The 25,566-nt window shown below is 51.4% G+C and overlaps 1 protein-coding gene across 11 annotated transcripts in view; it reads right to left on the bottom strand.

Annotated features, from left to right (window-relative positions):
* Window positions 1–694: 694 nt before the first annotated feature.
* MAMLD1 (mastermind like domain containing 1) overlaps window positions 695–25,566 on the bottom strand; it is a 224,647-nt gene continuing 199,775 nt past the window's right edge. For 6 of the 11 annotated variants that reach the window (XM_070606167.1, XM_070606168.1, XM_070606170.1 and 3 more), the window contains 3 exons: window positions 11,001–11,244; window positions 4,160–4,244; window positions 695–2,929 (listed from right to left, as the gene is read on the bottom strand). In XM_070606167.1, coding sequence (XP_070462268.1) covers window positions 4,204–4,244; window positions 11,001–11,244 — 285 coding nt within the window. In that variant the 3' untranslated portion in view covers window positions 695–2,929; window positions 4,160–4,203. The remainder of the gene's footprint in view (window positions 2,930–4,159; window positions 4,245–11,000; window positions 11,245–25,566) is intronic. The other 5 variants (XM_070606161.1, XM_070606163.1, XM_070606162.1 and 2 more) reach the window with 1 other exon arrangement.

Below are 25,566 nucleotides of genomic sequence, written 5' to 3'. Positions count from 1 at the left end.
GACTTCGACCTGCCCCCTGCACCCCCGTGGACCCTGCACCCCAGCCCGCTGAGCTCTTCTGGCTCCAGCACTCAGGACGGACACCGCTGAATTTAGCCTAGGCTTTGGAGGAGGAGCCAGAGGAGGGGAGTTGGGGAGACCTCTTCTCTCCAGGGACCAGGCACCCCAAGGATGCTCAGCTGCCCAGAGACTTCACCAAGGGCTTGTTGGCTGTCTTTGTGAAGTGACAGTACTTCACTCTCCTGTGCAGCAGACATGTTACTCGCTTTGGGGTCCCTCCCACCTCCAGCCACCCTATATGGGCATCCCTTCCATGGGAGGAGCTGGATCTTTAATTGGGTCTGCCATGCCTCAGTGGGAAGAGGATAATGGTGTGGAGAGTTTAGATTCTCAGTGCGAGGCGCCCTCTGTCTCCAGCCCCCAGTGCAGAGTTGCTTTAGTGGCCTCCTGTCCCCTCTATTTCCTCCTCTGTAAAATGAGGGGCTGGAGTCAAAAATGATGTGTTTCTATGCTGTGACGCGACACGATCACAGCGCATGCTACACAGACTGCTTACCCCTCACTCCTGGGTGCAGCATCTTCTGATGCACAAGACATTCAGTTGCCTTTGAAAGAACCGAAGGCACTGCAGGCTTGGCTGACAGGGGTTTGTAGGGACAGAACGCTCCCTTGAGAAATGAAAACATAGAGGCACTTTTCTCCTGGCTGTTTATTACAGAACGAAGAAAAAACGCACTGGCTGGAAACAGACGCCAGATTTCAAATGTAGAGGCGAAATACAAGATGGCAATTAAAATGTGATTACACAGAGTCTGGACACTGAGAAAAGTTTACAGGACAGTGGAGGTGGGTTTTCTATAACAGACACTTAAATATACATGACGATAATTGCAGATAGAAACCATCAAGACAAACCGCAAATCAACTATTAATGTTTACAGACTTTTCTTCCCCCAAACCACAGAGCCTTACATCAAAACAAATACTGAAAGGCTTCGAACCATGACCGTCCCACCTCCACCCTGCAAAGGTGCCGCTGGAGAAGTGCAAACCCAGGTTTTCTCTCCGTCTGGATGATACAGGGAGGACACGCGAGATTCTCAAGGTGGATGGTAAAGACAGTGCTCAGCTCACACGCTCTCTTCCCCGTTCCTAAACCTACAGAACTCTCTCAGCCCTGCAAGTGTCCTCCGCGGACACTGACGACCAAACGGCTTCTGCTGTGGTGCTCATCAGGAGGGAGCTAGCGGAGACCGACAGGTTTGCAAAGGAGACTAAGAATCACACAAGGCGATAGAACTTTTTGTGAAAATGGAAATAAACGGCCAAGTGGTTTTCTGTTTGGCATGTGTCAGTCTGCACAACACCTCCTGGTCATATCCACATCTCTCACTGCAGCAATACCATCAGCGACTCGGCTACCTGGCTTATAAGGTGTCACTGGAGCGAACAGCACAGTCTGCGTATTTGCAACAATGTAGAATAAACACAAACAATGCGGAATAAACACAACTACTGAAACGAAAGCCGTCACTTTATTTACAAAGTCACAAAACGAAGTATAAATACTTCTGTCATTAATGTTTAGGAAAACCATTTACAAAATTTTCAAATATGTACAGGTAGCTTGAAAAATCACCAGCTTTCCATTTTGTCACAGGTAGAGCGAGGGATGGGCATGGGCTGATGCCACTCGAATTATAACAAGGAAACGACTGCGTGGCTGTGAGGCCAGCAGTGAACTTGCTGTGGCTTCACGCGGCTGCCTAGAGTGATGCCGGCGTGAGGGTTTCTAGGGGCGTTTAAAGCTCCACAGCATTCTGGGTGACTTGGCTCGCATTCCGGGCTGCGGCATTTTGGGCAGCAGCATGCTGTTCCAAAATGTCATCGATCAGCCTCAGGTCGCACACCCAGTCTTCATCTGGGCTTGCGCTGGGGCCTTTCAAGAGAGCTTCAATGAAGTCCACCTCACTGCAGTCAGGTGGGGAAATCAGATCGTTCAGTGGGGGCTGGGGCTGGGGCAAAAAGTCGTAGGGTGGCAGCTCAGGAGGGGTACCCATCCTGTTAAATGGGCCTGGGGACTGGCTGGCAGCAATGGCAGAGGCAGCAGCAGCAGCGGCGGCGGCGGCCACATAGCTTGGTGGCTCAATGCCCTGTATGGGACTCATGGGACCAAAGCTGGCCATACCCTGCTGGAGGGACTTGGTGGCGTTCAGCACAGGCACGGGACCCCGTACCGGGCTCTGTCTGAGGCTCTGGCTGCCCAGCAGGCTGAAGCTGGGGTTGGCCAGGGTGGCACTCACCTTCTGGCCAGGCCTGCCTCCTGGGGCTACCTGATTGGGGGGCACAACTGCCTGCTGCGATGGAAAGGCTGGGGCCACCAGGGGCACTCTCACGGGTGCCTTGGCGAACATTGAGTTGCTATCAAAATGCTGCTGGATGCTATTATCTACTTGGCTTGGGGCTGGTTCCCTAGAGCTCGCTGTGGTCGCAGCAGCTACTGCCGCCGCCGCCCATGCAGCATTGTTGAACATGGTGGACATTCTTGGCACACAGGGCTGTCTGAGCTGGTGGGGACTCAGGGGCTGGCTGCCCAGGGGGCTGGGACAGAACCCAGGCAGGGGTACTCCTGAGGGAGTGGCCCTGGGAATCTGCATACGCCGGCAGACAGAGTTGAGGCTGCCCAGGGGGTTCTGGGCTGAGCGGGGGGGTATGGGAAATGGGGGGCGGGAGCTGAAAATTCCTTGCTGCTTGCCTGGCGTCGGTGGGATCATGCCCATGCCCTCACGGCTCTGGTGCCTGGTGGGTGGGGTCATTCCTGGACTCAGAGGGTTCTGAAGGAGCCCAGCTCTGGGTGGCATCATGTGCTGGCTGGATGGGGGGCTTGCCTTGGTCCGGCTACACTTGGAGGTGACTTGCTCTTGGACGGCTATAGAAAGAGAGAAGTGGGAATGAGTTCCAAAGGTGTCCTCACCTTGGGCCACAGCTGCTGGCGAGGAGCTGCCAGCCTAGCACTGACCTCTCACCTCCTGCCCCGGGCTCCTACTAAGCGTCCCCTGCACCTCAACTCTTCTCAACTCCCTTGTTCCTCCACTTTCAGCCTGGACTGCAGTTCTTCTGTGCTCACAGCCCACCCCTGGCCCCGCCACCGAGAGCAGATCACATTGCACTGAAAATGCCAGCTTATCTGTCTGTCTTTCAAGTAGATTGTAAGCTCCACAGGGCGAGGGGCTGGGTCTGCTATCCTCCTCAGTTCTCCGTATGCAGGCCTGGTACCACCCGCCCCTTGACACATGCCTGCCGTTGACACTGGCCTGCTTGGAACTTGTCTGCCCTGTGTCTGCAGCTGAAGCCTGATGTGCCACTCCAGCCTGGGCAGGTGGTACATTCAGCTGGAATTAGGCCCAAGGAACAAGGGATTTTGCACGAGAATGAAGGAGCAATGCTGCAATGGTGGCACTGGGCTAAAATAAAGATGCTGACACCTGTTGGAGGGCAAGCAGCCTCTCCTGAGCCCCCGAGCGAGAGTACCCTTGGCCTGGCCCAGTGTCACTACTGGTTGCTAAGGGTTGCTTAACGCATGTCTCCCCGGCTAGTCAGAAAGCTCCACCAAGTAGGGCCCATGCCTGGTTTTCGCTAATAGCTGTATCCTGACCAGTAAATGTTGATTACAGTCATAAGGGCCGTGGTCGGGTGGGGACCCCTGCTATCTGTTGAGGCTTGGGGAGCCCTTGCCATGGTCTCCTTGAGGCAGAGCTTCTCCAACCCCATATTCATGGCCCACACCTGAGAGATGGCCCAGGACCCCATTAGAACGGAAGTTACTCCAGCAGCGGCGGATGGGGGGTTGGGGAGAAGAAGGGCAGGCGCAGAACCCTGGGGTGTACCTCTCTCCCATTGAGAATAACTGCTGTAAGGCGCCTTACTCAGTTTAATCAATCTCCTGAATCAAACAGTGATTTTGGAGTCATTAAGACCCGGCCTTCAATTGCGATCCTACCTAAGCTTTCAGCGTGAGAGATCCAACCTGGGTGCTATTTCATTGACTTCCAGACCTCTCCTCTCTCCCTCACTGCTTGCTCTGGAACCAATTCTCACCGCACCCTCACTAGGTACCCTCTGGCCCACCCCTTTAGGACTATGGACCTCAACTACTTACCTTGAAACTGACTCATCTGTTGGGCGACACATGTACTCCGCTGTTCAGGGGTCATTGCCATAAGACCTGATCTCTGTTTCTCTTGCTAAACAGAAGATGAAAAAGACATGTTAGCTTATGGCTACCGAGAAATATTAGCCTTGGGATCGCTGTGTGGGGACCCAGGACTTGGCTTTGGTGTAGCAGAAAGCATGAGTGAACACACCAACACACACTTGCATGCATGCCCCACCCTCCCAAGCAAAATTCCACAGGTATAAATAAAAGCAGGATTCTGCACCTGGGTTAAAAAACCAACTGCGACAGCATAGGATGGGGCGGGAGACACAGAGCTTAACAGCAAGAGCGCATAGAAAAAAGATTTAGGCATTTTGGATGTCCTTCTGCTCAGGATGGGTCAGCAGTGAGATGTGATCACCAAAAGAGCAAATGTAACATTAGGCTGCATTAATAGAAGCAGAGTATGTAGAAGGAGGGAGGTGACAGTCCTACACTACTCTGCCTTGGCCAGATCGCGTCTACAGTGCTGACACGAGTCTGGGCGTGCCAGTCTCAGGGAGACCCAGACGAACTGGCTGCATCCAGAGGACACTAAGCAACGGGGACAGGGTTTGGACTCCAAACCACGCAGACAATGAATGGCTGAGCAAACCAGGGATGCCAGGGCTGGGGCAGAGCAGACTCTGGGCTCTGTGGTGGGAGGTGCCCAGCCTCTGCAGGGCTGTCATGGAAAAAGGGCCGAGGCTTGTTCTGGGTGGTCCTGGCATGAACAGCAAGATGATCACACGGTCAGATGGATGCACTGTCCGACACCCCAAGTAGCCGCTCAGTGCCAGCTTCCCTTCATTCTGCTGACTGGCTGCAGCATGGGCAACTGGGCCTGGCTTCCGGTCTCCATCTCCAAGCTGGGTGGGCAGGGGAGGAGCCGAGCTTCAGGGCCGCAGTCCCAGCACTGAGTCTGGGAGCAGCTCAAGGGAACAGCCAGGAAAGAACCGGATGAAGGCCCAGGGAAGTCACGCCTCCCCCTGAGATCCTCAGCCATTCAGTTCCAGGTTGTGACTGAGACCCAGGACTGACTCCCAATCCAGTGCTCACTACCATCTCTCTCCCCTTCTCAAGAAGCCTGCTTACTACTGTACCGACAACCTAGGCAGCTCCGTCAGGGAGCAAGCCCCCTGCCCAGGTCCACTTTCTGAGCTGTGTCCCCCCAGATGCCAGGAGACCTGGCTCCACAGCACGGACTGCTTGCCCCTGGGCCTGCTCTTCTGTGCTCGGCGGGGCAGGCGTGGGTCAGGGGCGGGGTGGAGGGCCTGCACTTGGGACAGTGCCCAGCTCCCAGGCCTGGCGGCAGCTCCTAGCCTCAGTTCCTGCCAAGGCAGAGAGGCCGAACACATGGCACTGGGTGGACTACACCACAAGCGGTTTCGCCATCCCGCCCTGAGCCTGCTTCCTGTCCGGGCGCTCGCCCCCTCCCCCGGGCCTGCTGACATATGGGCAGTGGGGACACGCCCGCCTCTAGGCCTGCTCACATACTGAGCACCCCACACCCAGTACTTCACATTGTCTGGCAACAACCCTTCGAGGTGGGCTCCGCTGTTATCCCAGCATTACCATTTTGGACACTGAGGAACACAGAGGCCACGTGAGCACTCAAGGCCACACCATCAGGCGTAGAGGAGCACTGGGTCTGTCCGAGCTGCTTGGGATGGGTGGGCATTTCAGAAGGCAGCACTTTCACGTCTGTTCTTCACTTGGTCCCTGACACCAGCCCTGGGGGATCCGGGCAGATCTTTGGTCCCCAGCTCACTGAGGTGACGTCTGAGGCTCAGAGAGGTTAAATGACTAGACCAAAGCAACATGAACCCAGTGCTCCCGCCTCTCCAGCCTGCTTCTGGGGACTGGCTCCTGTGGCTGGCTAGGTCTACACGGATCCTAACTCTGGCCCCACTGGCTGCCCCATTAGTTTCATCTAGTAACGCAGATGTACAGGCGTGAGGGTGGGGCAGGTGGAGGCTAGAGCGTGACCAAGGAAAAAGCAGTGGATGGCCAGGAGAGTCCAAAGGGCCGGAGGTAGAGAGGAAAGACCCCCAGGGCATAGGAACAAACGGAAGGCTGGGCTGGGCAGGAGTCAAGGGTGGAGGCACTGGGGAGTGTCTGCCAGATGAAAGAAAGGCTTCTCAAACAGTCCAGGGTTACAGGAACAACGAGATGTTGGCGAACGTTTGTCCAAGGAAGCACGAAATCCAGAGCATCCAGAGTTTAAGGGAAAATCCGGCCAATGGCACGGCTGCAGAAACTCCCGAGTCCACGCAGCGCAGCTGCCACCTCGCCTTGGGGGTGGGCCTCCGGCGTCCTGGGGCGCCGCCATCAAGCAGGGGTCTCTTCACGCGCCTGGGGTGTTGCGTCCAGGGGCCCGCCGGCACTCCGCCCCCTGCCCGGTCGTGTGGTCCCTGGCAGAGTGAGCCCGAGCTTTCTCTCCAAGCCTCCCGAGGAGGCTGCTTCCTTTGTTTTGCAGACAGGGCCCCCATCCTTTGTTCTGAATCCATGTGCTCCAAAGATAAGCCCCAAGAAAACAGTTGTTGCCTTTTGACACTGACAATTAGAATCGTTGGAAAATGGAGAAAACAGGAAACGACAAACGTTTTCAGTGACCAGGAGGAAGTGGCGGCTGAAAGTTGCTGCCTGGTGCCGGACACTCGTGAAGGCTGGCCCAGGCAACCTGCGGCTTTCCATAAGCACAGTTATGGAGGAGGCCACCAAAGGACTCCTTTTTCTAGAGCTGCAATTGTCATGGTGCTAGGTCCTACTGTGCCAGGTGACACTGACAGGGCAGCTCCAGGTGGGCCCTGTGTGTGCCTAGGTGTGCTTCCCCCATGGTGGTCACTGTCGTGAGCCTGGGGCTGGGGTCAACAGGAAGTCTCCCAGAGAACTAGGGCCCGGCTCTTCCCTGTCACACCTGCCCCCAGTCACATTCAGCCCCGTGGCCACAGTCGCAGAAAGGTCTCAGACAGGATGGCGACCAGGAAAGTCCTAGGGCTGCCTTTCTAGAACTTCACACTGACGCCCAGGGAGCTGCACAGCCCCCGCCTGTTCTGGGGGCTCGTGGAAGGTCTCGCGTTCATCTGTGAGCGCCAGGCAGGAGGGCGAGGTGAAGGGCCAGACCCAAACCCCACCACTGCCCAACCCAGGGCCCAGCAGTGGGCAAGGCCAGGCACTGTGTCAGCTTCACCCTTTCAGCCACCACGGGCGAATGTCTCCTGTAAGCCCCAGAGCAATCACCTGGCTGCTTCCTCTCAGCACTGCAGGGGAAGAACGGTCTCATTCCTGATTAACCACTGAATCAGGCAAAGGGACTATCTAATTGGATGGGGGACGGGCCAGAGGCAGAAGGGCAGATGATCAGCAGGACTCACACACAGACGCCCACAAAGGGTTCCTAGATTTTAGCCGGATTCAGACTGAAGTTACTCCCTCTGTGATCCCCAGGAGAAGAGCATTCTGACTAGGAAGGGGCTCCCGATGGAATGGCTTCTAGCGGACAGAGGGGAATGGATCCAAAGCGGTATTTTGTACAGCACATTGAGGCAGGGAAGGAGAGAGAAGCGGGGGGGGGGGGGGGGGGGCGGGGGGGGAGGGAGGAGGGAGGGAAGGAGAGAGAGAGAAGGAGGAAGAGGAGGAAGGGAATGGGGAAAGAGGAGGGGTAAGAGGAGGAAGAAAACAAGGAAGAGGAGGAGGAGGGGGATGGGGGAGGAGGAGGAGGTGGAAGGGGCAGGGAGGGAGGGAGAGATTTCTTTTTCCGCCCCTGCCACTGGGAAACTCCTGCCTCCTTTCCCAGCAGACACTGCCCCGTGAGCGCCCCCTCAACCAGAGCCAGCCTGCCATGCAGCAGCAGGCACTCAGCTGTGTATTAAGGGTTCAAAGATTAAAGAGCTCTAGGGTATGAGTTTGTTTGTTTATTACTCTACTAGGAAGAGCATCTTCTTTTGTAGTTTTCGGGAGCCAGGTGTGGAAACAACTCACCCACCCTTCTGAATTTTCTTATGAAATGGCAGAAAGACAGCATTCTGCATGGAGACCACAAGATCAAGACCTGAATTCTGGAGGCTCCCACACCCATATGGATGGGCACACCTCAGACCCAGGGCTCTGGCTCACCATGGCCCATGGACAGAGGCAACAGAAATTTTTCCATCAGAAGCCCTGTTTGGGGGGTGTGGCTGCTCTTAGCCGAAAACTCCCCTCAGGTGTCCTTCAGAAACTACAGAGGCTTCCTACAGCGAACAGCAGGCGAGGCTCACTGGTTCCTTGTCTCTCCTCAGAGCCTGGGACTCAGTTTCTCCAGAGTGCCTCCAGAGGAGGCAGGGCCATCGGGAGTGATGAGTGTATCATCAGGCCACTTCTCCTCCCTGTGTGTGCATCACTGAGGCCAAGACCTGGGAGGGCCTGCCCCACGCCTGTCTTCTTTTTTTTTTGTTGAGGAAGATTAGCCTCGAGCTAACATCTGTGCCCTTCTTCCTCTACTTTCTACATGGAACGCTTGCCACGGCATGGCTTGATGAGTGGTGCGTAGGTCCGCACCCCGGATCTGAACCAGTGAACCCCGGGCTGAAGCGGAGCGTGCGAACTTGAACCACTATGCCACTGGGCCAGGCCCGCAACACCTGCCCTTTGGATTGCCTTTGCTCTCAACACCTTTCCCTGGCCAGAGTGCAGCCAGGAGACGTGGGCTTCACTAACTCTGGGGCCCCCAGAATGAACTTGCGCAAATACCAGATGGGAAGACAGGGTTTATTTACTTGGCAGCCCAGTGAGTCCCTCTGTCAGTCAGTGGACAAACATTTCTCATGGGTCTGCCATGGGCCAGGCCCTGTCCCAGGAAAGGAGACAGCACTGTGTGTCTCTACTCATATGGAGCTTACAATGGAGGGGGAGACTGACAAGACACAAGTAAATTGATCAGGAAAGATCACTCCAGATGGTGACACGTCTTCTAAAGAAAATTGGACAGAGTGAAGGCATCAGCAGTGGGTCAGCAGGGGACCCTGAAGGCGACTCAGAACCTGGCACACCATTCTCTAAGCCAGGTGAAACCTGGGGCAGCAGTGACCTGTTGGAGTCTTTCTTGGCCCCTCTGGGCCTCCAGAGCAGGAGCCAGGGGATGCCCCCATCCCCGTGATGGTGCTGCCCTTGGGTCTGACCCCTCTGAAGCTGTCTCTAGGGGCTTCACGAAATCAATGCCATCAAAAGCGAACGGCAGAGAGCTGTAGGTGAGCTTTTACGCTTTCCATTTCGTCTTTCCACTTGATCTCCAACTGCCTGACTCCTCCTCCATCCCAGGGGTTTCAGGGCTACCTAGGGCCAGAAGGGCTTGGTCTAACTGCTGGGAGTGATCCTGGGGCAGAGGAAACAAATGTCTTTGCAGCTCGCCTTTCTTCTTCCCGTGTTGCCTGCGTCCTGCATCTCGCACTGAGTCTGGCCTTCCTGCGTCACCGACTGAGCTGGCAAGGTCCTGTCTCTGAAAGCCCTCCAGGTGGGCCCAACTTCCAAAGCTTCTTCGGGAAGATTTGGGGGCCAAGCATCTGCCCTGCCCTCCACTGCTGAGTGGGAGGCACTGGCTTGGGAAGAGACAGCACAATGTCGGGGAGAGGAATTCGCAAGGCAAGCTAGCTGGGATCCTCTCATTTTATGACTTCTGAGGACAGGGAAGGGCAGGGCAGACCCGGTGGAACACAGCGACATCTTGAGTGGACGATGTCCCCATCCATTTTGCTAATTCTGCTTCCCTGGCAGCTTTGTGCCAGACAAGATTTCTCGGAGAGTACACAGTGAGTGAAAAGGGGAGAAACAGAGAGAGAGGAAGATCAATAGGCCTTGAATGGAAAGCACTGCTTGTTCTTCCAGGCCAGGGCAGGCGGGAGGAAGAGAGCAAGGCCCTACGTACCAAAGCAGCATTTCCATTAAAGGCCAGAATCCCGGAGGCCCTTTCAGCTTGATGACCATCTTCTGATCACTATCACTTAGCAAACGCTCAGTTCTCCAGTTTTCTCTGCAGATAAGGCAGGCATCCTGTGCACACTGATATTTCATGTGCCAGAACAACAACAACTCCACGATCCAAATGAAATTCCCTGTAGAGGCCCACTCTGGCTGGTGTCCACCATCTTGCTCTCGTGACCACTAACGTGACTCTGTAGGGCAAGTCAAGCCATTCCTTCCAGACTCTGGAGGATGATCCAATCTCACAGCCCTCTTGGACAGGCTTGACTTGGGTTCCTTCTCTCTGCCCTTCCCAGGCTGCCAGTCCTCCAGTGGGGCGATCCAATTTCCCACTTAGAGGGTGCGAGAGTCCTGGGTGGAGTCAGAGAACACCGCGGGGTGCGGAGTCCACAGCAGATGGCTGGCGGGAGAGGCAGTTCCTGAGCACCCACGGGGTATGGAGCAGGCACGCACTGGGGGGATTTGGAGGTACAGAATCGCAGCCCCTGTACCCCTCAGGCTCCCAGACTGGCCACAGGGACAGACAGGCAGGGAAGGAACTGGGGTGCTGGCAGGCGTCCGGCAGGGAGGGAGCAAGTGCACCCAGGGCATTCCCCACTCATTTCCCTGGAGTTGAGGCTGAGGTGCCCGGAGCATTCTGCTCGCTTGGGTGGTCACTTTGCCAAAGACTGGCTGGGACACAGTAGAGAAAGCACTAGAAATCCCTCATAGGTGTGCAGAGCTTTATGGGCTGTCACCTCCTGTTTTCCTCCCAACAACCCTGTGAGGCAGGCGGGCAGGCTGAGCAGGGGACTGCACCCCAGTTGACAGATGAGGAAAGCGAGGCTCAGGGGAAGTGACTTACCTACGGCGTCGCAGCTAGGCAGTAGTGGAGCGGGCACCTGCCTCCAGGCCTTCGGATCCCAGCCGCCCCAGGGCGCTGCCTCTGAGGTGCTGTACGAGGAGGTGACTCGGGCCAGCTCATGAGCAAAGGAGCTGCCGGGCAGGAAGGACTCGCTCCCCAGGGCCTGGCAGGATGGGGGCTGTCGCCCGAGGCTGACCTGGGGGGGCCTGGCTTCCCCAAGCTTGCAGGCTTTGTCTACATGAGTCTACAACAACCGATTGAACAGTCCATCAGCTGCTTGGCCACACAATGATTCTCACTGATCTCGTCACTGCCCTGATTGCCTAGCTGGGTCGTTTGGGTGCTGTGGTTATACACACCAACTGGCCTGGGGCAACAAAACCAAGCAGCTTCGCGGTCTTAATTGTCTTGGGTCACAGACACCTTTGAGAATCTGTTAAAAGCTATGGTCTCTCTCCACAGAAAAAACACTTACAGTGGTGTCTCCCTCTTCCCAACCCACCAATATTTTACATATAGCTTCACGGGTTTTCTGGACCACTTAGTACCCATCCGTGGATCTCAGTTAAGGATCCTCTGCCTCGATCAGTCACTGTCTTCCTGGAAACGGGAGTAAAGCTAGGTCAGACAGCTGGTTCATTGGCAAGCGCCTTGACCAATGCCGGTCTCCCTCCGCCCCCTGCCCTCCCCAACAGAGCGCACAATTCTAAACTGGTTTGTAGGTATGTGTGTGTGGACATGCGGAGGAATCTGCAAAACCAAAGAGTCAAGCGTCAATCTCACAACAGCCCCATCCTGAGCGGCAGCCCTCACTGCTCTTCACCTTGCCGGGGCCCCGAAGCTTTCAGGACTCGGGTGTGGGTGGGGCCTCCCCTTGCCATCACGTTTTAGAAGACAGGGATTTCACCAGAATTGAACATATGACCCAATTCTTCAAGCCGAAGGCAATTAGAAAACCTCACACTTCATAATCGTGTCAGAGAAAGCTTCGGGACTTCAGGACTCGAATGAGCTGCTGCTATAGCCCTGGCATCCTGACGGGCACACCAAGCGCTTGGCCACAGTGCCATCCAAGGAGAGGGAGCCTGCCTGCAAGAGCAGTCCTCCTTTCTACGAGAACCGGCCTCGGGCTCCCCTGCCTTCCTCTTAACACCTGAGCTGCGAGTGATCGTCCGCCTCTCCTACTGAACATCCCAGAAGAAAGGGAAATATTTATCCCCAAGGCGAAGCTAAACAGTTGAGTCAATTCAATTCACTGCAATAAACACTTACTAAGCACCTACCAGAGGCATGTCTCTGCAATGGATGATGGGCCAGGAGATACTCAGATGCATTATTTGAAAGAACGGTAAAAATCGCCACCACTGAATTTATCGAGCATTTGCTGCGCACCAGGCCCTAACCCAAGTGCTTTCAATATTCAGTCTCACTCAGCCCTCCCATACAGCCGGATGAGGCAGGAGCTATCACTGTCCTTATTTCACAGATGACACTGAGGCTCAGAGAGGTTAACTAAGTTGCCCAAAGTCACACAACTCGTTAGCAGCAGAGCAGGATGCAAACCCAGGTTTGCCTGGTTGCCATGCTCAGATAGAGTTTGCCATGGTGCGTGTGTGTGTGTGTGTGTGTGTGTGTGTGTGTGTGTGCGTGCGCGTGTGTGTCCAGTCATTAACTTGCCACGTGGAAAACAAGTTTTGAAATGTAGAAACTGTTAAAATATGCCATTAAGAAAAGTATGGGTGATGCTTTACAAGGGGGTTCCAGACAAATTTTTGAGAACAAATGATGAATACTTAAAGATGGGACTAGGAAGGCGACCTAACTACCTAGAGACTTTTAGAAGCGACACTCCTCCCACAAAACAAAACTGAAACCAAAAAACAACCCGAAATATTCTTATCAAGCAGAGAGTGCATTGTGAAACGAACCCTCTCTTCTTTCTGACGGTGGCTCAGTAGCACAGAGCTGAGCTCACTGGCCAGCTGCAGCTTCATTTCAGTAAGCTCCAATTTGTCCTTGGATCAAGGTCAGCTGGAACATGAGCTGAAATGTCGCCTTCAACAATTGACAATTCTTTATGCCTGCATACCTAGCTCCTTGATAATTTTAAACATTATTTTGTAGCTACATTGGAGTTTTTATAATCCCAATATGCAAATATTACTAGGCTTCTGATTGCTTGCTCACTCCATGACAACACAGTCTATAAGCAATGAATGGGCTTATTTGTAGGGAACTGAAGCATTTTAAGCTTCTGCGCAGGAATCCCTGATGGCTTCATGTGACTTGTAGGATATTAGGGATGGGTCAAGAAACAGGACCCCCCGTCAGCATTAGCATACGCTTGCAGTGCCCCAGTAGTTCATCAGGCAGAAAAAACTGCAGATGGCACATGGAAATTCCCAGTGGCGGAAGATGTCCCAACAGTGTGGGCAGTTCTGTTTCAGCAGCAACTGGGAGTGAGCCTGGAGCGACTCAGTCAAGTGGAGCAGACAGGCAGGCACTTCGCAATCCCCAGTTAGAAAACGAAACAAATAAAATAGATGAGATTCAGTCTTGACTCAGACCGACAAGGGGCCTTATAACTGATGCTCGTGCGTCTTTTCCATTTTATCTAATTTGGAAAAGGAATTGCTTATCCCATACCCTATAGGCATGAGGCCCAACTTCCAAAGAAAAGGTTTTTAGGACATTTCAACTCCTAGAAGTTTCCAAACATAAGGTAAATCCATCTCTCTCTCTCTGGAATCATTGAAAATCTTGGAGAAGCAAGTCAATCAGTAACTGGTAGGCTGGTTCCACATGACTTCAAATTTCATAGAAATAGACCATGGCATGGGTAGTATCCGATAGAGGTGCCCGATTTCACAGAGCTCACACCCACTCAGTACCCTGGACCCTGGGCTTCGCATGATGGCCAAACAGCTTGCTGGAAGGATGTTGGCCCAGGGCCCCACCCATGAAAAGTCCTCCAATGGCCTGCGGCTGCCTAGGGACGGAAGCACATCTTGCTAAGCTCTTCTCTGAGGGCTCTGCATCCCTTGGCTACCTGACCTCTCAGTAGCCAGGCTGTGTGTTGCATAGTGTCCTGTCCTCTCCCCTCCCGTCACACTGATCTCCTCAGAGCTCTCCAGACTGGCTGCCACATGCGTTCGGCCCTCTGTGCTTGTGCTCCTTGGTTCACCCAGCCTGGAATGTCCTTTCTCTAAGCTTCCACCCTGGGAATGCTGCACGGCCTTCAAGATCGAGCTCCTCCACCCTGGGAATTCTGCCTCTCCTTTGGTTCAGCTCCTGTGGCTGAACACCTCTGGCTGACTGAACGTCCTTGCTGGACCAAGTCTTAGTCACCTCTAAATCCCTCTGGTGCCCAGACAGTGCCTGGCACAGGCAAGGGCTCAGCAAATACTTGGAGACCTCAATCGACTTTACTCTGTCTGAGCTTGGCATGATGTCCCAGGCATTTGGGAGATGACAATCTGGTGAGTGCTGTGCTGGACTCTTTTTGGGATGAATGTCAATGATAAACTGAGCCTTGACCTTAATTTAAGCACATCTACTCAGCCTTTTTCAATCCTGTTGGGTTACTAAAACCCATTGGTATAACAGGGAGGGATCATAATCACACCGTAAAACTAGCATCAGCTAACACATTTGCTGAGCACGCACTGTGTGCTGGGCACTGAACTCTGTGCGCACGTGCATTGGAGACTGTCCCTAGTTTACAAGACAAGGAAGTGGAGATAGGTTTACCCACTACACAGTGGCAAGGTGGGGTACAGACCTGGATCTGACTTACAGAGTGACTAAAACCCACGTAACTCCCGAGTTGGGAAGTACAGAGGCGCCTTCTTTGCACACGGAGAGGACCAGCCAGCTGTCCTCCTTCGTTCACACTGGAGCAAAGAGCCATGTTGTTGGCTACCCCATGACATCACCATAGCTCAACGGGGCTCTGGAGCAAGGATTTCAGATTATGACTAACCCTCATAGATAGTCAGCTGCTTTGCAAGAAGCAGGTGATTGCTCTGACTTTATAAATTATTGACTGGACTGGATACTGATTCAATCTCTGCCACAGAGATTCAGGAGGTACATGTGCATTTGGAAGGTTATAGTTGTATACTATAACTCCACTGGCTTCTGGGAGCTTGTAGATTTCTAGACTTAATCATCCTGGGAGCTCATGCAACAAATCCTGAACTTATGCTTTTCTGTCTCTGGTCTTTACTACCCATGTAACAGAGGTGAGCAGAGAGAGCCCAGGAGAGGGAACTGAAGACTTGGCGCATGTGCTAGCAACTCTCAGAGGCCAGAAGCCGGCCCCAGCTGTTCAAGTCACTAGTGAGATGAACATGCAAGGTTACTAAATGTTATGCCGATAGCCCAAACAGGTCAAGGCTGAGCTATGCAAGAAGCTGGATCTTTGGGAAAATTGGTGGATGTCCCTACATGTCAAACAGAGGTGACCGGAGACAACTTTGTAAATTTGAAGGAATGCATTAGGAAACCAGGAAAATGTAATGGGAGTCAGACTTCTTGGCCTCTTGCTTGTCATTACCTTACTTGGCCAAGTGCAAACGGGATTTCAATATAAAACAACCATGTGTCTATTAATAACAATACAAGACAGCTATACAACTCAAGTCTGAGATTTTGTAAGGAATAGAATCCCAGCAGCTCTCTAAGCAGCAGTGTCCCACATAATGTTCTGAGATGATGCTGAATCATCCTCCTAGAAGGAAGAGAGTGCTTTAAACCTGCACTGTCCAATATGGTAGCCACTGGCCCATGAGGCAATCGAGCACTTGAAATGTGGCTAGTGCAAATGGAGCACTGAATTCTTAATTTCATCTACTTTTAATTAATTTAAATTTAAATAGACATATGTGGCTGCTGGCTACAGTACTGGAGAGCACAGCTCTCTGGCACACTGGCTAAGACTGCAGGCTCTGGACAAGGAGGCTCTGGGCTTGACTCACGGATTTGCCACTTCTCAGCTATGTAATTGTGGGGAAGTTACTTAACCTTTCTGTGCCTTAAGTTCCTCCTCTGTCAAAGGGAGGTCATAGTTGTGCAATATTCACAGAGTGGTGGGGTTATGTGGATTTATTGAATTAACACATATGCAGTGCCTGCATGTTGCACGCACTCTCTAAAGCTTAGTTAGTGGTGACAACAATACCTCTGCTACGTATAGAGTACTTTTACGATGTTCCAGACACCGTCCTATGAATTTTACACCAGTTAGCCTGGAATTGGACATGCTGCTCAAGACAAGGTCTGGCCAACACAGCTCAGCAGGGCTATCATTTCTCCTATCTTTTGGTAAAATAGACTAATAACAATGGTAAAAAATGATGATGATAATATCAGAGACAATTATTGAGAACTTAACATAAGGCACTGGGCTCAGTCCTTTCTTGGGGTCATTTCAATTAATTAATCCTCAGAACAATCCAATGAAGAAGGTACTGTTATGAACCCATTGTGTAGATGAGGATACTGAGGCACAAAGAGGTTAAGCAACTCGCCCAAGGTCACTCGTGAGTAAGTACCAGAGCCTGACTTCGAAGTCCATGCCCTGGGTTGCGCTTGATCAAACTGCCCAACTGAAACCTTTGCTAGTGCTGTAAACAGACCAGCAGAAGGAAGATTCTGGACGGCCGCTAGGGTTCCACAGCTGTGCAATAGCTGCTGGGCTGGCTACTGTGTGATCCAGGTGTTTTTTTTCTTTTTACAACGACCGTACCCTAAAGTGGAGAGAACTCCAAGTTGGGGAATCTCTGTTGTGACACTGGTGCTATGGGAGGGAGCTGGGGCTCACTAAAGAGATTCTGCAGAGAAGTCGAGCGTAGTGCCAATTCTGCCCATGTGCCGGATCTCTTCTGTAAACTTGCATTTTGTAAGTTTCCTTTGAGCTGTTCTGGATTTTTCCTCTATAAATGTACATAATTTAATTTTAATGTCTCACAGTTTAAATGTCTAGGGCTGACTAAAATTGATGGGGTCTCAAGTCAAGTTCACTTAGTAAATCAAGTTCTCAGACTTGGAATTTAATCACAGAATTAAGTTCAACTGGTAAATTGCTACTTTGCCTAGGGAAAAAAAATAACCCAAGAACACAAAAAGGTGAAAATCAATAATGTATAAATCAGTTAAGGAATGAAGGAACAAATATCTTCTTTCTGCAACATTAATTCCAATGAATAAGCAAGTGGCTTGCTAACTCCCTGGGGTAAAGACTGGCATACTCCTCTGTATGTCCCACAGTGCTAGGCCCAGAGCAGGTCTGCGATGCACTCTGACATTTAGGCTGGCCATTTTCTGTGGGGCATTTTTGCAGAGTGGCCAGTGCTGTGCCTGTCATCAACAATGCTGGGTAATGAGGAAGGAAGACTGTGTGCTTGTCAGGCTAGGTGGGCCACTGGGAGTCATCCCAGGACCAAGGTGAGGTCAAGAACACAGCCACGGGGAACATCAGGGCCTGGGTCAAAGGGCAAAGGCATCAAGGTTCTCCAGAGTCCAGAGCCTCAGCAGTCAGGAGAGGTCTGTGGCAGTAGTTGCTCTAACAGCTTCTGGAAGGTTCCTATTCTCTCATGATGGTGATAGCTACCATGTATTGAACATGTACAGCATGCCAGGCACTGAGCGAAATGCTGTACAGTTTTTAGCTCAATCCCCATGGCATCCCTGAAAGATGGGTACCATTATTATCCCCACTTTATACGTGAGGAAAATAAAGTTCAGAGAAGCGAAGTAACTTGCCCAAAGTCACACAGTAAGTAAGTAGCAGAGCTGGAAGCTGAACCTGGGGTCTGACTTACTCCAAAATCCAGGCTCTTAATCACAAATACTAAAAATGCAATGTCTAAAGTATAACCCTCACGCTTATGCATACTGACATCCTTCCCCCATTTCCCCCAGTGTCTCCCTGCTGGATACAGTAAGCACTGCTGACAGGCCCTGAGGTTCCAAAGGAGCCATCCAACCAGCTGTCACATTCGGGCAACCGAGGAAGGGAGCGGCAGGATTTCCTGTAGAGACTTCCGGATTCAGACAGCAGATTTAAGGCATGCATCTCAATTCACTCCTTTCCAAAGTCCTACTAAAAGTGCAGTAAGGGTGTGGTTTTGTTTTCAGACACAATCCCGCAAGGATAAGGAGAATGCTGCAGGAGATAACAGAATCATAATTTCCCAAGCTCAAGAGTACCTAGACCAGGGTTAACTGGCTACACCACCCCAAGGAAGCCAAACCACAAGACGGCAGAGGGGAAAGCAGAAAAGCAGCTTGGTCTGGACGGCAGAATCGTCATCAGGCTCAAGAACAGCAGCCCCAGGTGGTCTCTGGGTCTGGGAGGTGAAGCGGAGGGGATCGCCAACATAACGGGGTAAAGCCCTGGATTGCCTCCCCAGCTCCACGTCCCTGGGTATCTGCCTCTCCCCTACGCTGGCAGAGATCTGGCTTGACCATTTGCTGCCAAATTTCCTACTCTGCCTTCCAGATCCTGCCGCCTGGATCGGCTGAGGACACTCATTCCACCCCACAGAGGTGTTCTGTGTTGACCTCCAGCTGGAGGTCTTGGAGGCAGACTGGTGAGCCGGAAAGCAAACAGAGAGAAGCCCAATCCCTCTGGCCATCCTTCTTTGGCATGTCCAGTGCCATGCCCATGACTCTGCCGGGCATCCTGACTGTGGTGGGCTCTCTACGTTCCCAGGCCCCTCGTGCCTTAGCCCTGACCTCCCTAAGAGGGGAGCCGGGGCAGCTTTTCTTTCAGAAGCCTTCATCCAATAGTGGTGATATGACTCCTTGCTGCTTACGCACCTAGACTGTGCTCGTCACTCGGTCCTTCAAAATGAAGCAATTGCTTGTTTAAGAGTTCACTACTAAGTGGTCAAACTATATAGAAAAGAAGAGAACGATTGTTGAAATCAAGACAGTGGTCACTTCTGGGCGGGGGGGGGGAGAGGCTGTGATCAGAATGTCTACTCAGGGGTCGACAACGTTCTATTTCTCAACCTGACTGGCTTTCACTTTACGCTTCTTCTTTAAACTGTACGGAGAGGTCTTGCACACTTTTCTGTATCTATATTTCACAATGAAAAGAAAAAGCTATATACACAGCTTGATGCCAGTAATGTGAAGGATATATTTCCACATAGAAAAAAGTAATGAAATACTCTAACATGCTAACAGTGGTCATCCCTGGCTTATTTGTATTTATATATTTTATTACCTCCTGGGGGTTGTGTTTTCTTTACACTTTTCTGCATTTTCCAAATTTACTACAAAGAGCACATATTACCCTTGTAGTCAGAAGATCCTAAAACATTGAAAAAAGACAAGGTCCCCATCTAAGATGGAAATGGATCAACACAGAATAGATGGGATGAGGCAGCTGTGGAAATCCACACAGAAGATAACTACCTAAGGAGATTGGTGACGTGCCTGATCTAACTAGGATGAGCTCCAAGCTCGCCAAGGAGCCCAGGGTGTATTCCTAGAGTTGGCTCTGGAAGTCAGGAAGTCAGGAGAATTATCATCTCTGAGAAGAGGGAGGGCATGTAAGATATTTTGAATGCTCTACTTCTTAATTTAGTTGGTGTGTACATGGGTGTTGGTTTCATTATGATCTGTTTTATATACCCTTCTGTATCTATCATATCGATTCAAAAAAACCAAGATTGAAAAACCCAGGAATCATGTAAGTAGAAAATATGGTGCCACGTCAAAGGAACAATTCAAGTCCCGTAAAATTACCATCATTTAGAGTTTAAGGTCAGGGTAGGGTCAAGGCTGCAGAGACCTAGCTCGGCAACTCTTCATGGGCTCAGGGTTGGCCTCCCGGTGGCTCTCTGCGTTCTTGTCAGGAATGCCAACACGTCTGGGGCTCAGGATTTGGGCCTGCCTTCTTCCCCTAGATTCTTTTCACATAGACGCGCAAGTAGGTATTCCAACTACAAATGAACCCGTGCTTTCCTGTTACTACTCTCTCTTGTGGCTACCTATCTGGTCTCCTTCCTTCCTTACCTGTGTGGGAGGGTGACATCATTCTCTGCTTTCCTTTCACTGAAGGCCTTACCTTCTGTCTTCTGCTGGCCTATTCTGTTTCCTCTCCTTACTACCCTAACACTTTTTGTAACTTGAGGAGAAATGAGAGATCATCTACTCAAGTCATCACTCTGTCGATGAAGGAGAGGTCCATGGTTTGCTCAAGACTCCCAAGCAATGGCTAAGCTTCACCCTGGGAAAACCACCCTCGTGATCATGGAATCTCCCCTGCCAGGTAACTATAGTACTAATTACCAGGGGCTGAGGGGAGGGCATCATGGGGAGTTATTGTTTAATGGGGACAGAATCTCAATCTTGCAGGATGAAAAGAGTTCTGGAGATGGATGGTGGTGATGTCTGCACAGCACTGTCAATGTACTTAATGCCACTGAACTGTCCACTTAAAGACGGTTAAGAGGAAATTTTATGTTATGTGTATTTTAACCACAACAGAAAAATTGGGAGAAAAAAGATTGCCAAGCAAGTTAAACACAGGGAGTCCACTAGTCAGAGAGCCCTACACAGAGCACCTATCTCCACGATTTTGCAGGGACTCAGTGTCTGGGAGTGAGCCCTGCAGTGCCACCCTCTGAGAAACACTGGTTGCCACCAACTCTAGCTTGGTAGGCAGGGACACTGAGGCTCACGATAGGGAAGGGCCTTGCCCCAAATCAGAGTAGACTAGAACTCAGCACTCCCGATTCCCTGTACAAGGTGCCTTCTCATGACCCCTGTATCCCAAAGGAAGCCACCTTCCCTGGTCTGAATGCCAAGAAGGGAGAAGAGAAGGGTGGAAGCTAGAGCACACAGCTTCACTGCGCAGTCTGGTGGAACCATATGTATATGAAGAGCAAATGAGATGAGGAAGAAAGAGAAGACAGTGTCCCACACAGAGCTGACGTCTTTCAACCCCTCTGTGACTCTGAGGTAAGTAAAAAGGGCACCCCAAATTTCTGAGTTGAACAGGCAGGCCAGTGCTGGGAAAGCCCTACTCCACACACTGCTGACAGCCACGACACTCCCAACTCCCACTGTAGCCCCCAGGGCTGTGCTCCTGGAAATAGCCAATGGCCCCAGCACCTGGCTCTGGGGTGGGTGTTTCCAGAATGCATTTTTGAAGAGGAGACAGAGGCTTTCGGAGGCCCGTAGTAATAGGGGAGTGGATGGGTGAGGTGTAGGGACCCTTGATGGTGGACCAGATGGAGGGAGAGTACCAAATGCCAGGCCTCCTTCTCTGTGGCTCCAATCCAAAGACTTTGGGAGCCCTTCCAGGTTGGGGGGAGCATCAAGCATGCTGTCCCTCCAGTGCCTCAACAGTGACAGCAGCACAACCTCAGGCAGCTGGCCATTGGAATGCAGCATCCCTAATCTCGACTGGGAGGACTCCTCAGGGGCCCAGCAGGCCCCCTACAATGCATATCTGGAGGCAGCTAGACTAACTGGACCCTCAGCACAGCTCCATCTGAGATGCCCAGGTATGAGGCCAAAAAGAGAACTCACTTTACTGAGTCCTGGCCGCTGCATCTCTCTCTCATCATCCTCAGACTCTCTGAAATGTCTTCCTTCTTTTTCTTGCCCCATCGGGAAGCAAGAGTTCTCACTGAGCCATGCTGTGACAGAGTCCAGGCTAGCCTGGTCCCCAGCTTCTCCAGGAGCAAAGAACAGCCTCATTCCTCTCTTCTCCCCGCTGCCCTCCACTTCCCAGTCATTTGGCCTCTGGCTCCCCCAGCACTGCTTGTTTCTTTACAGCCCTCCAGTCCTTGCACAGATGTTTTAGTCATTACTACATATAAATGGTCACTTAGCCCAAATTACACCAAGGTAGGTCAACAGCCTGAGCTCTGAGAGTTGTCACATACTGGCACAGGAGAGGGAGCTCTTCCCGCAGAGTATTTCGAGGACACGCCAATCCATTTACAGGAAAAAGCCCATCTACTTGGCTTGGCAGTAGGTGACCTGAGAACTAATGGGAACCAGCTTAACCCAATGGCACCAATCAATGAAAGGAGCAGTGAAGGGCAAGGGAAAGTGCCAGAGGTGGAGGCAGGAGACCTGGGGTCTAGGCTTAGCTCCTCCATGGGCTTGGCAGCTGGGTGGCCTCAGGTAAGTCGCGTTACCTCTATGAGCCTCAGTTTCTTTCCGCAGTAAGTATGAATAACAACAGTGCTCACTGCTGGGGGCTACTGTGAGGACATGGGAAAAGTCCTCAATGTGGGGCTCAGGGCAGCGTACACACTTGCAAGGGATAGCTCCGCTCTCCCTCCCCTCCCCCACGCTATTAGGCACTCTGGCCTGGAAGTCAGGTGACGTGAGTTTAGGCTGGGTTTTGCCATTAGCTTTACGAGCTTAAGAAAATGCCTTTCCCTTTTGTGTCTATTGAGATGATCACGTGTTTTTTGTCCTTTGTTCCGTTAATACGGTTTATTACACTGATTATCACAGGTTGAACCAGCCTTGCACTCCTGGGATAAATCCTACTTGGTCATGGTGTATAATCCTTTTTATGTGTTACTGAATTCGGTTTGCTAGGGTCTTGTTGGGAATTTTTGCATTTCTGTTCATAAGAGATATTGGTCTACTTTCTCCTTTTAGGGCTTCAGTGTCCCTAAGTGTAAAATTACATAGGTGAACTAGACAACCTCCAAAGTCTTTTTCAGTATTTGTGTTCTCTGACTTGGTGATACTAAGATAACTAAGAAATAGTGATTCTTAAGCACCAGACAAATAAAACTTACTTTTCCTAGAGTGGTTAAGAGTGAATATTCACTTTGCTTATTTCTCAAGTAACTTTAGTCTCTTCAGTCTGCCCCACTTCTAATGCCATATTTAGGTGCTTAGGATGGAAACTAAAGCCTGCCAGCTAACTCACTGTAAACTTCTTCCAAACGCATAGGGTTTATTTTCCTAGACCTGGGATCAGAAGGAGAATTGAGTAAATGAGGGGAAAAGAAAAAAACCCCAAGACTCCAAACATTGAGTGAAAAAGTAGCGAAGCAGCAGTCCGGCTACAAACCAACCCAACAGCCTTGGGCTTGCTCTCCGAAGTAGTCAGTCTGCTTCTACCTCCTGCTCCTGCTCCTGTTGCTATCTACTGTCCACCAGGGACTCTGGGAACGGCCTTCTCAGCCACAGCTATCAAAGGAAGGACGTGGTAGCCAGGCTATGGCTGCCCAGATCTCCTGCTATGGGGAGCATAACTGACTCATAGCCTCCTGAAGCCATCCCCTTACATCTGCGGATCCCAACCAGTTACTGAGCATGGCAGGTGTACTGACGCAGGCCCATTCCTGTGAGCTGCAGGACTCCTCCAACGGCGACTTTGGCTCAAGGACTCTCCACATGCCTGGCTGAATCTTTCCTGGAGCTGCACTCTGGTCCGACACTCTTCTGACCCAATCCTCCTGTGTCCCCCGATCGTCACAGACCACCTGCATTGTGGCCCAAGGCTCTCCCCACCTTCTCTTGCTCCCTCTCGCTTTAGCCTTCACAGGATTTCCCCCCGAATACATTTCTTGCATGTCTCATGTCATACTGGTGTCTGCCTTTTGGGAGACCTAAACAGACACAAAGGAGCACTTGGCTCCTTAGCCCTTCTTTCTGCTAAACATATAGAGGAAACTCTTTTTTTGCCTCGCCCCTCTGCCATTCCCTACACTGCCTCAGTGAATGACGATGGTGAGCGACGTAAGAAACGCTCGCCTGTCTCCTCCCTTAAGCACTTGGCTCACAGCTCAGACAGTTAATTTCTGTCTGAGCTTTATTGCAGTTTCTGCAGATTTCTTGGGCTAGATATCTTATTCTGTTACTTTCCTTCCTTGCCCTGGTCAGGAATTGGTTGTTTTAAAAACGACAATGCAAGTCATGGGGAAACCTCAGACAAGTCTACTCTCCCGGTGTTCCTGGCTAACTTCTGACTGTGTCCACCTGCCCAAGTCCAGCAGCCTTGCAGCCTAGTAAATGTGTGGATTATGGCACTGTCTCGAAGGAAGAAAAGCTAGCTCTGAGAACCAAAAAGGCAAGCACAAGCATAATCTACCATATCCCTGGGCAAACAGACATCCTTTTTGATGTGTGTCCATCCAATGAGAGCAGATCCATCAGTTACATTAAACTTAGGCACAGTCTTCAAAATCAACATATGCAGGATATACTTCTAGTCAGTTTGTGGATTTCACCTGTAATAAATAATCTGCCTTCTCTAAATAAATTATTTTAAGGGTTTGGTTTGGTTTAATGCTAAAATTGTATTTAACAGCTGAGAATTACAGCAATGGTGATAAACTGTAGAGTGAATGAAGTTCATATCCCATTCCCAGGTCTGAAGCTGCCTGCCTGCTTCCTGATGCAGAACACGTGAGCCTGGAGTCTGAGCCGGAAGTTACTTGGGGCCAGTCATTTCATGGCCTCCCTGGACTCCCACTGCCCCAGTGGGAAAATGGGGGCTTCAGCCAGATCAGCTTTCTGGGCCCGGCCGGCTGAGGCATGCTGTGAGCTGCAGGGGCCTCTACTGCTTTCACCCAAGTGCCTACCTACAGACTGCATGGGTGTGGGAAAGGAAGGAGCCAGTTGCTCAGGGGGCTGCTGTCCGAAGAGAGGAGGCCCAGGAGCCTGGAACAGAGATACCCTGGGCCCCTGAGGTACCAGTTTCCCAGAGAGAAGGGGGTCAGGGCTATAAAAGAGTGGGTTGCAGTTTCCAGGGACACTGGGGTTCTCCATCAATGTGTCTGTTTCTTCTGAGGGCTTGTCTGTTTCATCCCTCTACAGCACCATCATCATACACTGTAGAATGTATTGTACAGTCATAGGCCACATAATGAAGTTTCAGTCAACTATGGGCTGCATATACGACGGTGGTCCCATGAGATTAGGTCCATACAGCCTGGGTGTGTAGTAGGCTGCACCATCTAGGTCTGCATAAGTACACTCTGTGACGTTTGCACAATGATGAAATCGCCTAATGACGCATTTCTCAGAACGTATCCCTGTCCTTAAGCGACACATGACTATAGATTGTCCGATCGTTCTCCAGTATAAGAAAATACTGTGGCTGGACTCTGCTTGCAGTCTGCCTTTCATAGCATTTGTGCAAAACATATTTACTGAGCACCTACCATGATCCAGGCCCCGTGCTGGGATAACACTGGTGGACAGGGTGGATATGGTCCTTGCCCTTTTAGAGCTGGCCCATTCGTATAATGGAGAAGCACTTTAACACAGATTTGTAACAAAGGTTCGTAAGTGCTATATAGGAACACTGCAGAGTGCTAAAGAGCAAACAACAGGAGAACCCAACCTAGGCTGGGGTCGGGGGTTGGCTAGAGGAGGCTTCTTGGAGAAACTGAACTTTAAGCTGTGACCTGAAAGACAAACACATGTTAAATAGGCATTGGCCAGGTAAGGGGCTCTGGGAAGGAATTGGCACAGTTCCCAAATTAACTGTATCTACATCACACTTCCACCCAGTGCCACTTCTATCCTAAGACCTGGCAGATACCCACATTACGTAGGGAGAATG

Source organism: Equus przewalskii, chromosome X, assembly GCF_037783145.1.
Source record: "Equus przewalskii isolate Varuska chromosome X, EquPr2, whole genome shotgun sequence".
NCBI lineage: Eukaryota > Metazoa > Chordata > Mammalia > Perissodactyla > Equidae > Equus > Equus przewalskii.
This window is presented reverse-complemented; position numbering and strand designations above follow the sequence as displayed.